The sequence below is a fragment of the Manis javanica genome, chromosome 2 (assembly GCF_040802235.1).
Source record: "Manis javanica isolate MJ-LG chromosome 2, MJ_LKY, whole genome shotgun sequence".
Lineage (NCBI taxonomy): Eukaryota > Metazoa > Chordata > Mammalia > Pholidota > Manidae > Manis > Manis javanica.
Genome location: NC_133157.1, coordinates 8600024 through 8612923, shown reverse-complemented (window position 1 = coordinate 8612923; position 12900 = coordinate 8600024). Strand labels below are relative to the sequence as shown.

The 12900-nt window shown below is 49.8% G+C and overlaps 1 protein-coding gene across 7 annotated transcripts in view; it reads left to right on the top strand.

The window, feature by feature from the left end:
• The window catches only part of MVB12B (multivesicular body subunit 12B), a 179032-nt gene that overhangs the window by 91962 nt on the left and 74170 nt on the right, over positions 1–12900 (top strand). For all 7 annotated transcript variants that reach the window (XR_005058470.2, XM_073224464.1, XM_037008152.2 and 4 more), the window contains one exon: positions 10053–10147. Coding sequence is in view for 6 of the 7 variants with exons in the window: in XM_073224464.1 (XP_073080565.1) it covers positions 10053–10147 (95 nt within the window). In the remaining variant the exon portion in view is untranslated. Of the gene's footprint in view, positions 1–10052; positions 10148–12900 lie in introns of those variants that run through there.

Genomic DNA, 12900 nt, shown 5'->3' with positions numbered 1-12900 from the left:
CTTACATTCTTACCAGCAATACGTAAGAGTCCGTCGTTCCTCATCCCTGCCAACAATTGGTGGTGTTGGTCTATTTTTTGCCGTTCCAGAAGGTGTGTGGTGGTATCTCCCTGTGGTTTTAATCTGCATCTCCCTGACGATGTTGAAGATCTTTCCATGTGCTGATTTGTTTGCATATTTACTGAAGTGGCTGTTCAGATCTTTGGGCTGTTTTTTATTTGGGATATTTGTCTTCTGTCAAGTTGTCAGAGGTCTGTATATATCCCAGCTCTGAGTTGGATATGTGTTTTACAAATATTTTCTTCAGACCCATGGCTTGTCTTTTCACTATTATAAAAGCATCTTTTGAAGAACAAGAGCTTTAAATGCTGGTGAAATCCAGTTCATTTTTGTTTTTTTATTCTCTTTTATAGAGTTTATACTGTTTTGTGTCTTAAGAAATCTTTGTCAAACCTAAAGTCACAAAGATTTTCTCCTGTGTTTTCTTCTAAAGAGGGCATGCTATGCCCATTAAGTCACAATGCATTTAAATAAAAAGTATCAAACCCTAGGCCTTCTGGCAGTAATAACTTACCCCTTCCATTCCTCATTTTTAGGAGAGTTCAACGACTCCCTCGAGTCATTTTACATATGCACGTTTATGTGCACGCACGGTAAGACGTAGGCATCCCGGTTCATTTTTTTTTCTTGCATGTGGCACTGTTTGTTGAAAAGATTGTCCTTTCTCCACTGAATTGTCTTGGCACCTTTGTAGAAAATCATTTGATCACATATGTGGGTTAGTTTCTGGACTCTCCCATCTATTCCATTGGTCTGTGTGTCCGTACCAATGCCACACTCTCTTGATCACGGTAGCTTTACACTAAGTCTTAAAATTAGGTAGTCTTGGAATTATTTAGCTGTGAGTCTCTTTTCTGATCTTGCTTAAATGCTGGAACCCCTGTTGGCTCCTGTATTTAATCATTTTTTGATCAGGTGAGTTTTATGTTTTCTTTTGTTGTTGTTGCTGTTATTTCTCTCTTAGTTGATTTCTTCCTAACACCTAGAATATTTTGGTATTTAGGCTGGTATTTGTTCTCCATATGTGTCATAATTTTCCTCATCCTCGCCATCCCTGTTCTTTCTCCGCATTCTGGAAAATTTTGGAGGCCTTATCCACAATATTACTGATTCAGTGTTTTGGAATCTTATTTCTGCATTATTTCTAACACAGATAACTTTTTCTACATCCTACAGTAAATTTTTTTTTCAGAGGCAATGTCCTCTTTATCTTGTTATGTGACATTTTGTATAGGCTCTCATGAGGATATGTACATCTAGACTGGACGTTGGCAAAAGGCAGGGTGTGTGAGTGCCCCTTCCCTTCCCCCGATTTCGCTTGGGTGCTCATTATTTGGTAGACGATCTTCTAAATCTTCCTTCCTGTTGTCTGTTCCCTTCAGTGTTTGTGGAACCTTGCTGGCAGGGGGCTGGCTAGAGCCGTCACCAGCCCTTCAGATCATACAGGCCTGGTGTCTTTTTAGGGCATATATCACTTCATCGTCCTGGTTTGAATTTTTCAGTCTTTAAATATTTTCAGTTATTGATTCTTCATACCAGTGAAAGAGTGAGTAAACAAATGATACTTCTCATTATTAGGGGGTATTCTGCCGTTCTGGCCTCTCAAGAATCTCACAAGCACAAGTTTCTATTCTGTAAGGGTTTCAACTAAGAAAAGGGACCCACAGCCTCACCGGGGAACTTTGAGGTGGCCGACGTGTGCGGAGCATCAGGATCCAGAGTCAGGAGCCAGACATCTGCCTCCACTTCACTGCTGGCTGTTTGGGCGGTGGACCCTTTCTCTCCACACAGTGCCTGTTAAGTCACGATTCATTTAAAGAAAAATTATTAAACCCTGAGTCTTCTGGACCTAACAAGTTTGTCTCTTTCCTTTCCTCTTCTCTAGAGTAGTCCTGTGAACCTCTTGGGTCATTTTATATTTTTATTCCAGCTGTGGTCTTTTCCCTTTCTACATATTGACACACATTTTATAACTGTGCCGTTCGCCCTTGCATGGATTCAGGCAAATGATTATGAGTGAAAGCAAAGCCTTCAAATGTCTTAGATCAATTTATTCTGGAACTGAGTAAAATAGTTACTTGCCTGGCCTTAACAAGTAACTATCTTTTTCCACTTGTGAAAGTTTATTAGCTTTTTTTCCACAGGCACCTTTCTTTACTGAAGAACACAGTTGAGACCAACCCTTTGTTCTCTTACTCCTATTCCAATTCCATGAACCTCCAGCTCACTTTTTCACAGAGTAGGTTTAACACATTGTCCTGTGACAGTGGTTTTCAAACTTTTTGGCCTAGGACTTTTATGTTCTTTAAAATTGAGGATTCCAAAGAGCTTTTGTTTGTGTGGGTCATGCTTATCTATATTTACCTTATTAGAAATTAAAACAATAATGTTAAAACATGAGAACTCACAAGGAGACATCAGAACAGTGACATCACCGTAAGTCATGTAGCTTCTGGAAAGTTCTGCGTTTGAGAGAATGAGAGTGAAAAAGGCAAGTGATATCTTAGTACTAGTATGAAAGTCATTGTGACCTTACGGACTCCCTGAAAGAATCCTGGGACCTCCAGAGGTCCCCAGAGTGCACGCTGAAAACTGCTGCCCCAGAAGGTACTTGTAATACAATCATCAGCCACAAAGAACAGAAGGGGAGTTGAACTCCACATCATAGAGTTGGTTTTGCCAGCATCTGTGTGCGTGAGCAGGTGTGTAGGGGTGGGAGATAAAAGTGATGACGGTCTCTAACCACAGGCCTGCCGGTGCCTCGCCACCACCATATCCTCGCTGCTGCCCCCTGACAGAGAGGACAGCAGGCCAGAGCTGTCATCTTTATATGCGGCCACTGCGTCCAGAAGATTAATGGTAACATTTTAAAAATTCACACAGACCTGGAATCAGCACTAGAAAATACAGATTTAAATTAACAAGGAAAAAGCAGAATCCCATCAAAGGAAATAAATCGTGCTGGCAACTATTGTCACATAATAAAGTGTATTCTATAACCGAAGGGCTTTTATATGGAGCTGTCTGCAGCTTAGCGGCCATGTTAATTGAATAAGGTGCCTAAGATTGACTTGGGGGGAAAAATGAGTTTTCCCTCAGCATCTGTTTAGCCCTAGCCGTCATTGGCAGCGTGTGCGGTGCTGACCGTTCGTTACCGAGCAGCCAGTACCTCCTGCAGAGAGATGTGGTTGCTCAGCAGTGGTACTCCGTCTCCTCTGGGCAGTTCCATGGGAGGGTGACAGAGGAACGTTTGTTAAAGCGCCCCTAGGACTTAGGGACTGTCCTACTTGGAATTCTCTGGTTACCAAACATATCTTGGAATAATAATCCATCATTTGAGTCAAATGGCAGTAATTGTTGACCTCAGATGACCAGTCCCTTTGTCCAGTGGTCCAGGACTTTTGGGAATGGAACCAGAAGGCCTTCATATCTAGGTGCCACCCTAGGGAGAAACGGTTTTCTGAGTCTTCAGGCCCACTTCTCCTTGGCCTGCTGGTGATATTTATGAACTTTCTTTAAATCTAAAACATGCTGCTCTGCTTATGGAGCGATCAACAACTTTGGGGCCCCCCAAAATGGCACCACTGAAATTGCTGTCTGTAGGGGCACCCATGACCAGCATCAGCAGTTTTGTTTGATGCCATCGAGTGCCTACTTATTCTCACAACTCCCCTGGCTGGGTCCTTGAGAAGAGGTGAGCATCTCGTGCCCACGGTCTCCTGAAGCACCTGGCTGCTGCCTTCTTTCCTCCTCCAGTAGCACCCAGTGTTCTGAGCAGGGCATTCCTCTCATCTCATTAGATGATCAGCTGAGGGCAGAGAGACTCAAGAGTGTTGCATTGGCCAATCATAATTCCAAGTGTGAAAATAAGGCTTTTATATCTTCTGTTGCTAGATGGTATGATAATAGGCATGGGGTCTGGCCATTCTAAAATACTGTAAATGATTATAAAACATTTTATGAGATGTTTGTGTCATAATTTTCTAACCAGGCCCCTATTATCTGATAATTAATTTGATTCCAGTTTTTGGCCTTATAAGCAGTGCCATGATGAATGTATTTACTATTTGTGTAAAAATGCCCATGAATCAGAAATAGTTGCATTTTCTAAACTGATAACCAACCCATTCCTGGGGATGAGAAACAGGCAAATGCGAAGTCTTCTGTAAGTTTCCCGAAATTATCTCTACTTACACGTCATTCATTCAAACTTCAGGTAATCTTGTGGGGTTCTCCCTAATATTTTTTTAAGTGCCCTCTGTGTGTTAGGCACTGGAGATACGTTGGGAAGAGTGTAGTGGACATGATGTTCTGGTGACATGTGAAGGAATCAGAAAGCCCAGAAGAGTGGGAGTCTGCAGACAGGAATGTGGGAGGTCATGAGAGTGAGCAACTGGAGGTGGGCTGTCAGGGCGGGCATGGCGGGGGGTGGCCTGATCGAGGAGCCGGATTCCCCCATATGCTGGGGGAAGAGTGTTTCAGGCAGAGGGAACAAGTGCAAAGGCTCTGAGGCAGCGCTGAGAGTGAGTGGAGCCGGTGCGGTTGGCGGGTGTGAGTGCAGGGACCACGAACAGGAGGAGGCCAGAGAGGGGGCGGCCGGAACTGGCCTAGCTCGCAACCAGTGGGCAGGTGGATACCATTCTAATGCGGAGGGAAGGCGCCCGGTGGGTTTTGTAATGACCCTGTACTGAGGCTGCCCTGAGCAGGGCTCTAAAATAATGGCAGGAAGGGGAAGAATCAGAAAAGGAGTGCTTGTGGAACTATATCAGGAACTATTCTGTGTGTGCTCCCCACACACCTGGTTCTGTGCTCTCTGCTCTGCCTGCATCCCGGCGAGGTGTGCCCTGGAGGCATCACACCCTCACTGAGGGGCCTCCAGCTCCTGGCGGAGGTGCTGGGATCTGAGCTGATGTCAGGCAGCCTGTAGCGTCTGTGCTCTTAACCGCCACCGTTGCTCTGCCTCCCTGGGTGCATGGCTAGGCCATCGGTTGTCCAACTCGTGTGTTGCTTTTCCCTTAAAAACATGATAGAGGGACTGTCACATATCAGGGTCACCAAGCTAGTCATTGGCAGGCTTGTTGAGTCCCCACTATCATCCGTTTCAGAACAGTGTCCGGATGGCCCCTGCGCTCCTGGCCGAGGAATCCCGCCCTGCGTCCCTGAGAGTCGAGCTGACAGGGCAGGGGTGGCTTTCAGATGGCGACCGCGGCCTCCGAGGACCTGGGGGTGGACCTTTGTCTCCGCTGTCTCTCTGAACACCTCGGTTTCTTTCGCGTTCTGTGGAATGAAATGTATTCCTATCTAAAAAGGCCGCTGAGAGGATCAGGCAAGGCGATGTACCTGAAGGAACCTCTCCCGGCGCCTGGAAGGTGGGTCCCCACCAGGTGGGCGGGAACTAGGTCTCATTTCACTGAGACGCAGTCCGCCTGTCACGTGCAGGCTCAGCGGACGCTGCGGCGCCCTTGGGCCACTTCTCCCGCGGCAGGTGACTCTTCCGCTTTAGCCACAGGTCGTCTGTCCCTCGGCCCAGGCTGTCCATTCTCATTAAGGGAGGCCCTGGCGTGCCTTTTCATCCTCCTGTCCCCATGTTCCCTCCTCCCTCTGTCCAGAAACCGCAGAAGTAAAATGCAGAAGCTGCTACTTGCAGCAGGCAGAGCTCTCCTCTCTCAGGCTCTCCCTGGCCGGGGCCCTCCCCATGCTCTGCCTTCTGAACCCTGCCCCATACCCGCTCCTTCATCAGCCACTGTGGCTGGACTCTTTGATAAGATCATTTCGATCCAGTAGATTCCCACTGAGCAATTACTCTGTGCAGCATACAGTCAGGCCTGTGACTGGACTTCTCTTTGAATAAGACATTTACTGTATCAGCCTCACATTGTCTATTATATAAGGTCAGAAACTTTTACTTTTTCTTCCCCCTTGTAAATTCCTTCTCGCTTCTTACATCAGACCTATTCTCCAACCCAGCAGGGGAGTGGAATGCATGATATATACAGAGACCCCCTGAGTCTAGTCGGGCAAACACACACATGCAGGAATGAAATAACGGAGGCAAAAGTGGTTTATGTCCATAAAAAATACTTAGAGACTTAATGGAGTAGCTTCAACACTTGATTTGATCCACCAGTGTTTGGTACTTGTCTGCTGTAGGGCAGAAATTGTCCTGAAAACGGTGTGCAAGACTGGTGAGATTTGGCCTTGCTCCTGAGATCACAGTCATGTTAGGGAGACAAGCTTGTCTCAAGTGATTAATGTAAATCGGGATAAGTGGAGTGAAAGAGGACATACATGTAGCCAGCCCAGCCTGACACAGCCCAGGGAAGGCCCTGCCAAGGAGGGAATGCTTAGGCGGGGTCTTAAAGGGTGACTAGGAGTTCGGAGAGTAGCTAAGGAAGCAATGAAGATTCTGGTAAGAGGCAGAGCAGCATGGGCAAAGAATCGGGCTGAGGCACGAAAAAGCATGGAGGCTTCAGAGGCGTACAAGACTTTCCCTTTTCCTAGTAGAGAGAGCAGTCAGCAGTGACAAGAGACAGTCCGGAGAAGTGAGCTGGTGTGTGGATGGCTAAAACCAGTGTATGGATGCGCCGCAGGTTGTCCAGGGAAGTATGTGGAGTGAGAAGAGAACCAAACCTGAACCCTGGCAAACAGCGGCTTTACAAGGTTAGAGGAGGAGCCGGGAAGCACCGTCTGCCAGGAGGAAGGAGGAGCAGGCCAGGGGAGGGGGGCCTGCGGGTGTGGTCAGCTGGGCAGGCCCTCATGCCCTGGAGAGACAGGAAGCTCAGACCAGGAAGTCCGCGGTGGGCAGGGCAGCCAAGGAGCCAGGCATCTGGATTTCCCTTGTGTATATACTTCTCTTTAAGTCCCGTGTGCCAGAGAATTTCCCCAAAACTGTTCATTTAGGGGGTTGCAGCAGATCATTTTGAGAGGAACTGGTGAGGGTCCTCCCCCAGTAGGTGCTGAATGATCGTTCGCAGCCTCACAGTGCGTCCATTGTAATTTCCTGCTCCATTTCCGCCTACCATGGCTTCTCAGTTTTACATCCTCACTTTCCTCAGGTAGACAAGCTTTTAAAATTGCAAATCGGATCTTGTCACATCTCTGCCTAAAAATCCTTCAGGATAGTTGGGACTCGGGGGGCCCTGCATGCCGTGGCCGCTCGTCAGCCCTGTCCCACTCTCTCTGGCCTCCCAGCTCTAGTCACCCGGGCCTCCTTCCAGGTCTCCCCTCAGCCAGCCTCCCTGCTGCTTAGGAGACGACCCTCGGGACTCCTCCTCCCCCCGCTGCGCCCTCCAACCTGCCACCCCCACTTCTCCACCCAGAGGTCGCCTGCTCAGGGAAGCCCTCTGGAGAGGCCCGTACAGTGCTCCCGCTTTCCATGTAAGCAAGTGTACTGTGACTTCATGTCCCCCTGCTGCTCTGCAAAGTCTGGGGTCCTGCCAGGCCTACCGCCCGAGTGCCCCCCAGGTCTGTGTTGACATGTGCCAGCACTCACTTGGCTGACCTTTGACCACTGAATGGCTGGGCTGGCCGTGCTTTCTCCTCTGGCTCCTAGTCAGGCTGGTAGCTGTCACGCAGGTCTGCTGGTCTGCTTGAGTTCTCACACTCCTCGTCCTGCAGGAGGCTCCCTGAATGCCCCCAGCCCGGCACTGCACAGAGGAGTGTCCTTAGATTGGATGCACCTTTGTAGGACCTTCAAGGCTTAGAAATCATAGGGGGTGGCTGCCCAGTTCTGCCAGCTCCCAGAAACCCCCTCAGTGGGAGCAATCCCAGCACCTACCGTGGGCCAGCCTCACGCATGTACAGCCAGCACTGTCACACAGAGCCCTGTGCTCAGAAGGGCTCCACACTTCACTTATGTTCTGGGGTCACCACTTGGAAATTCTTAATATTTGAACCGGGTCCCCACGTTTTCATTTTGCATCGGGCCCTGCACGTCGTGTAGCTGGCCCTGTACTGCCTTGAAGGGACACTGTGAGGAGCCCTGAGAGAATGCGTGATCTGCATACCCCAGGGCCTGGCACACAGCGAGCCCTCTCCGCGGGGTCACCTGTCCTCATTCTAGCTCTGCTCAGCCACAACCACAGTCAGTAATTCATTCTTCTGTTTGCTCAGCTTCATTGACTAAGTGCTGTGGTCAGAGGCATTGATCAACTGCTTAAAACCCTCCTGCAGCTGCTCCTCATCCTCTCAGGGCTCCCAGAGCTGGCCAGGCTTCAGAGTCACTGCTGGAGCTTGCTGAAAATAGATTTCCGGGCTGCACCCCAGGCCTACTGAACCAGACACCCCCCAGTTGGGGCCGTGCATCTGTATTGTTAGTAAGTCCCCCGGTGACTCTAATGCCTTCACCTGTACTATGGTGGGCAGAGCAGAGCTGGGACCCTCCATCCCAGGAGACAGAACCGAAACCTCTTGGTGTGACTATTTGGCGTCCTTACCAGTCTGAGCCCTTTCCTGCTTTGTTTCCGGTGTATACTAACCCCACACCATGGTACAGTGTTGGCTCTTCCTGAGTACCCAGGGAGCCCCTTTTACTCCTTTAACGCCTGTGTCCTCCTCTGAGAGGGTGTCGCTAGAAGCCACGTCCCCTTATCAGAACGAGGTGTGCTCACTCTGCACCTGGGTCTTACTCTCTGAGCATGTCAGGCTGCCGGCGGCCTGTTGCTGTGCCCTTATCCCTCGTAGCCTGGTTGCTCTTTCACGTGGCTCACCTCCCCATCCTGAGGTGACAAGCACAGTGCAGATCCAGTACGTGCGTGTCAGGGCATCCAGTGGGCACATCTTCATGTGCTTGTGTCCACTGGTTCCCCCACAGCCTGGCCTACCATTGGTGCTCCGTGAAGCCCCACTGCTGGGTCCAGCACAGGGCTGGTCGCGTGCCCAGGCATTTGCTGTCAGCCCTCACTGTGCAGCCAGGAAAACCAAATGCCCTTACAGCCGTTGGCGCTCATGTCGTCCTCAAGCGCCGGCTCACTCCTGGCTTTGGGGGAACAGACCTTGCTTAGAGAGCCTTCGCTCCCAGGAGTCTGTATGCATGGGAGTCATTCTAGGAGTCATCCATTTGCTGTCTGAAAAAGGCAACATGTAAACCGTAAAGCTTCCTTGGTGTGACAAATATGCCCTCCCTTGGTCTCTATCCTTTTGGCAACAACTGAGCATGTCCAAAGCTTGGGCAGTTGAGCTACTTCAAAGCAACCCCCAGTCATCCCAGTAAGAGGGCTTTTTATTGTTTCTTTTTTCCCCCAGACCTGTTGGGTTTTAAATATTTTTCTTATTATCTTAATCTTTTCCTCATTGGCTAAAGGCCCCTGAAGACCACACCGGATGGCTTACTTGCTTTGAGTGCTCGTGCTGTGCGTTTTCATGGCCAACACCTGTGCCATAAAAGGCGTCAATCAGAGGTGCTTTCCTGAGTTCCTACTGTGTGCTCCTGCCAGAGGGGGACTGTGCGGGCCTGGCAGTCCAGAGGAGGGTGCCGCTGCTTCTAAATGCTCATTAGTTTCCTGGGCTCCTGCGGACATAGTAATACCTGCTTCATTCTCTTCCCAGAGCGGTGGTCCCTGCGCTGTCGTCCTTGGTGGCCAGGCAGGACGGGTGTGGAAGCTGTTGGATGGATGACAGAACCAAGGCAATGGAACTGGGCTCCTGTGCGGAGCCTGAGCATTCCAGCCCATTGGTGCATTTTGCCCAGTGGGCAGAGATCTGGACTCAATCAGTCCAGATTTAGAGGCTCCACAGACTAAATAGCCCGCCTCCATGGATCCTTGGCCTGCTGTTAAGCTTGGGAAATCCTTTCTTCATCTCAGATGTTTTTGCTGGTATGAAGAAGGTGGCTGCTGATGGCTGGAAACTTCTGAATTCTTGGGGGACTCAAGCTGGTGGCGGCGCCCTGCCCACTCCCTCTGCTCTGGGCCGTGGTGGGTGTCAGGTGCTGAGTCTTGGGGGATGCTCCGTGCACCCTGTAACCTCTAGTTTCTGCTCTCTCTCCTTCTCAGGCACATCTCTCTAACGCTCCCTGCTACCTTCCGAGGCCGGAACAGCACTCGGGCCGACTACGAGTACCAGCACTCCAATCTGTACGCCATATCAGGTACGTGGCCACAGTTGGTGGTCAGCTACTGTGTCTCTGTCCAGGCACCGCCTCCCTCTGCATTTGTCCTGGCCTCTAATGGCATCTTTCTTGCTTCTATTGTTTTCCCCATAAGGGGCCTGTTCTCTGCAGGGACTAGGCCTTCCCTTCCCTTCGTTTCACCGCAGCACTTAGAGAAGGGCCAAAGACTAAGCATGTTTTGAAATGAATGATGAAGAACAGTGTGTGGTTTTCACAAGCTTGAAGGTCGGTCCCCAGAGAACAGTCACTGCACTGTTCACCTGCCAGATCCAGGGCAGGTTTCCCACGGGCACTCAGGGGCAGCACAGAGCTGAGCCCCGGGCTGCTGGCCCTCCTGTATCCAGGTCTGTCCTCCCCTCTCATTTCCCAAAGTCAGGTTTGTGGCCAGAAGGCACACTGGCGGTCTCCCCGCCGAGCGCCCGTGGTGTGGTCTGTGATTTCTGAACTCGGCCTTGGAACTGATGGTGCTGCCTCGGCGGGAACATCGTCAGCCCTGGTTTCCTTTGCACCTTCTCCAGGGAGGGGAATGTGTATAAGCCTTATTACAGAACTGAGATTTGTTAGGTGCCTGGCAGTGCAGGTGACTTGCTAAGAGCCAAGGAAGCCCACAAACTCACCTCTGATTGTACTCGGCCTCCAGTCAGGGGTGTTTGTATATGAGGGGCAAGTGGCAAATCGTGCCACTTACCAGCGCACACCCTTAATGGTGAGTGACATTTTGAACACAGGAACATGGCATCCATTCATGTACCATAATGAATCGGTTATTTAAAAGGTAATCTTTCTTCTAAAAATTGCAGCTTCAGGTTACTAAATAGATGAACTAGAACAATGGTATAATTCGTGTCAGGATTAGTTTTTCTTTTTATGATCACTCCCTAATAGGTTTGGAAGCATAAGCAAAAGCCAGTTGTTCCATTTCTGAGTGACACTGCTGGTGGGGAAAGGGAAGAATGGGGATTTCTTAAAGTCCTGGCCCTGGCCCTGCTCCAAGCACCAGGCTCCCAGAGGGTAGAGGGAGCACGTTGTCTAAGAAAAGCATCTCCAGGGAGAATTTCTTTTGTGCTGTGGCTATTTCAGCAAAGTCGACAAGGAGCATAACAAGTGTGGAAAGATGACCTATTTTGTAGGAAAACTGAATATTTCCCCAGATGCTTAGCAGCAGAGCGGTGCCGAAGAGGTCTGTGAAACCAGCAGGGTGACCCCATTCCAAGTGCACATAAGGAAAGCTCAGTCAAAGCAGATGACTTTTTTCCTCCAGCTTGTGGGTCTCTTTGCAGCCACGGTATTTGCTTTCCCCACCTTACCCGGGTTCTCTGATGGCTTTCCCAGCTGCTGACATTTCTGCAGAAAAGGGCCCACAGAGTGAAATCTCCTCTGGCTTGGCAGGAATGCTCCTGTCTGCCTCTGGACCACTGCTTCCTCACTCCACAGCTTTGATGAGGTGTTGTCTGGGTTCATTTCAGCTGTTAGTTTAGCAATACTGAGGTAACAGCCTCAAAACACAGGGGAAGCCATTCAGAAACTTCCTGTTACATTTACGTAAGTGGCAGTCAATTGGATTTTATCTTCCAAATGGAGGTAGTTGAAACTGCAGCCCATGGCAGCAGGCAGCACAGGCACCGAATTGCTCCGCCAGGGTCTAGGACTGCTTTGTTGTGATGCTGCCAGACACATCCCACAGGACCAGCTGGCTCCATAAGGCCTGCAAGCTCAGCACTGGGCAGCCATGGTGCAGCTGGGAAGCCTGCCCGCCCACCCACCAGCAGCCTGCCTGCAAGCCCTTCTGGCTGGAAGGGAGCTCCCCTCCTGCCCCATATGAGCAGGGTTTGGCACTGAGGGGCACATCACAGTCTGGTACTGCAAAGTTAAGATTTCAGTGGTTTGTTCCAGAAACAGGGCAAAGTGTGCCCCAGGCCCTAGCCGTTGCCCGGTACCCAATGCCGTGAGAGCTGGAGCTCTGCTGGTAATAAAATGAATCCTCAAACTGTTCTCCTTCTGAACCGACTCTGACATATTCACTGCAGACTTCAGGGGCTAAGCCTTGCATTCCTAAAAACATTTGATTACCACTCCCTTGGTTTGCAGGGCCTTCCTAAGTGGAGTTCCAAACAATGCAATTAGAAATTTGAAAAGCAGCACACATTTAATTTTATGTATGGTTATTAAAGTAATATTTACTTTTTTAAATATTTCCCCAAAGGTGTATCGATTAATAGATCCCCTGGCCTGTTCCTTCCACTGAGACAGCTCATCTCTGTCATACCTGCAAAGGGAGGGACACTGCTCAGCGTGGCGGGAGAACCCAGGGCAGACAGTACATAGCTCTGTCCCCAGCACACAGAGGTGCTCATGGAGGGGTCTGTGGAATGGAGGAAGGAAGGAAGGAAGGAAGACATTTAGCTCAGTGTCTGCTTTCTCAGGAACACCTCTGTGACCCCTGAGGCAGGTGATCCTGATTTGCTGCTCGAATGCCTCTAGCATCTGGGGCCATCACCTCCAGCCAGCCCATTCCATCTCTTCTCTTGTTCAGCTGGACTCTGTCTTTCTGTACATTCCTATCCATCCAACCATTTGGGGTACTGGGCATTCCACTGGCCAAAATGTGCAAACACTTCTACGGAATCCAGCCAGTAGTCTCTCTTGCCCACCGAGGTGGGGTGACGGACTTCTCCTGCCTTGGTGCCGAGATCTTGAGAAGCTTATGTTCCTTGCTCTGCCGTCTTCTATCC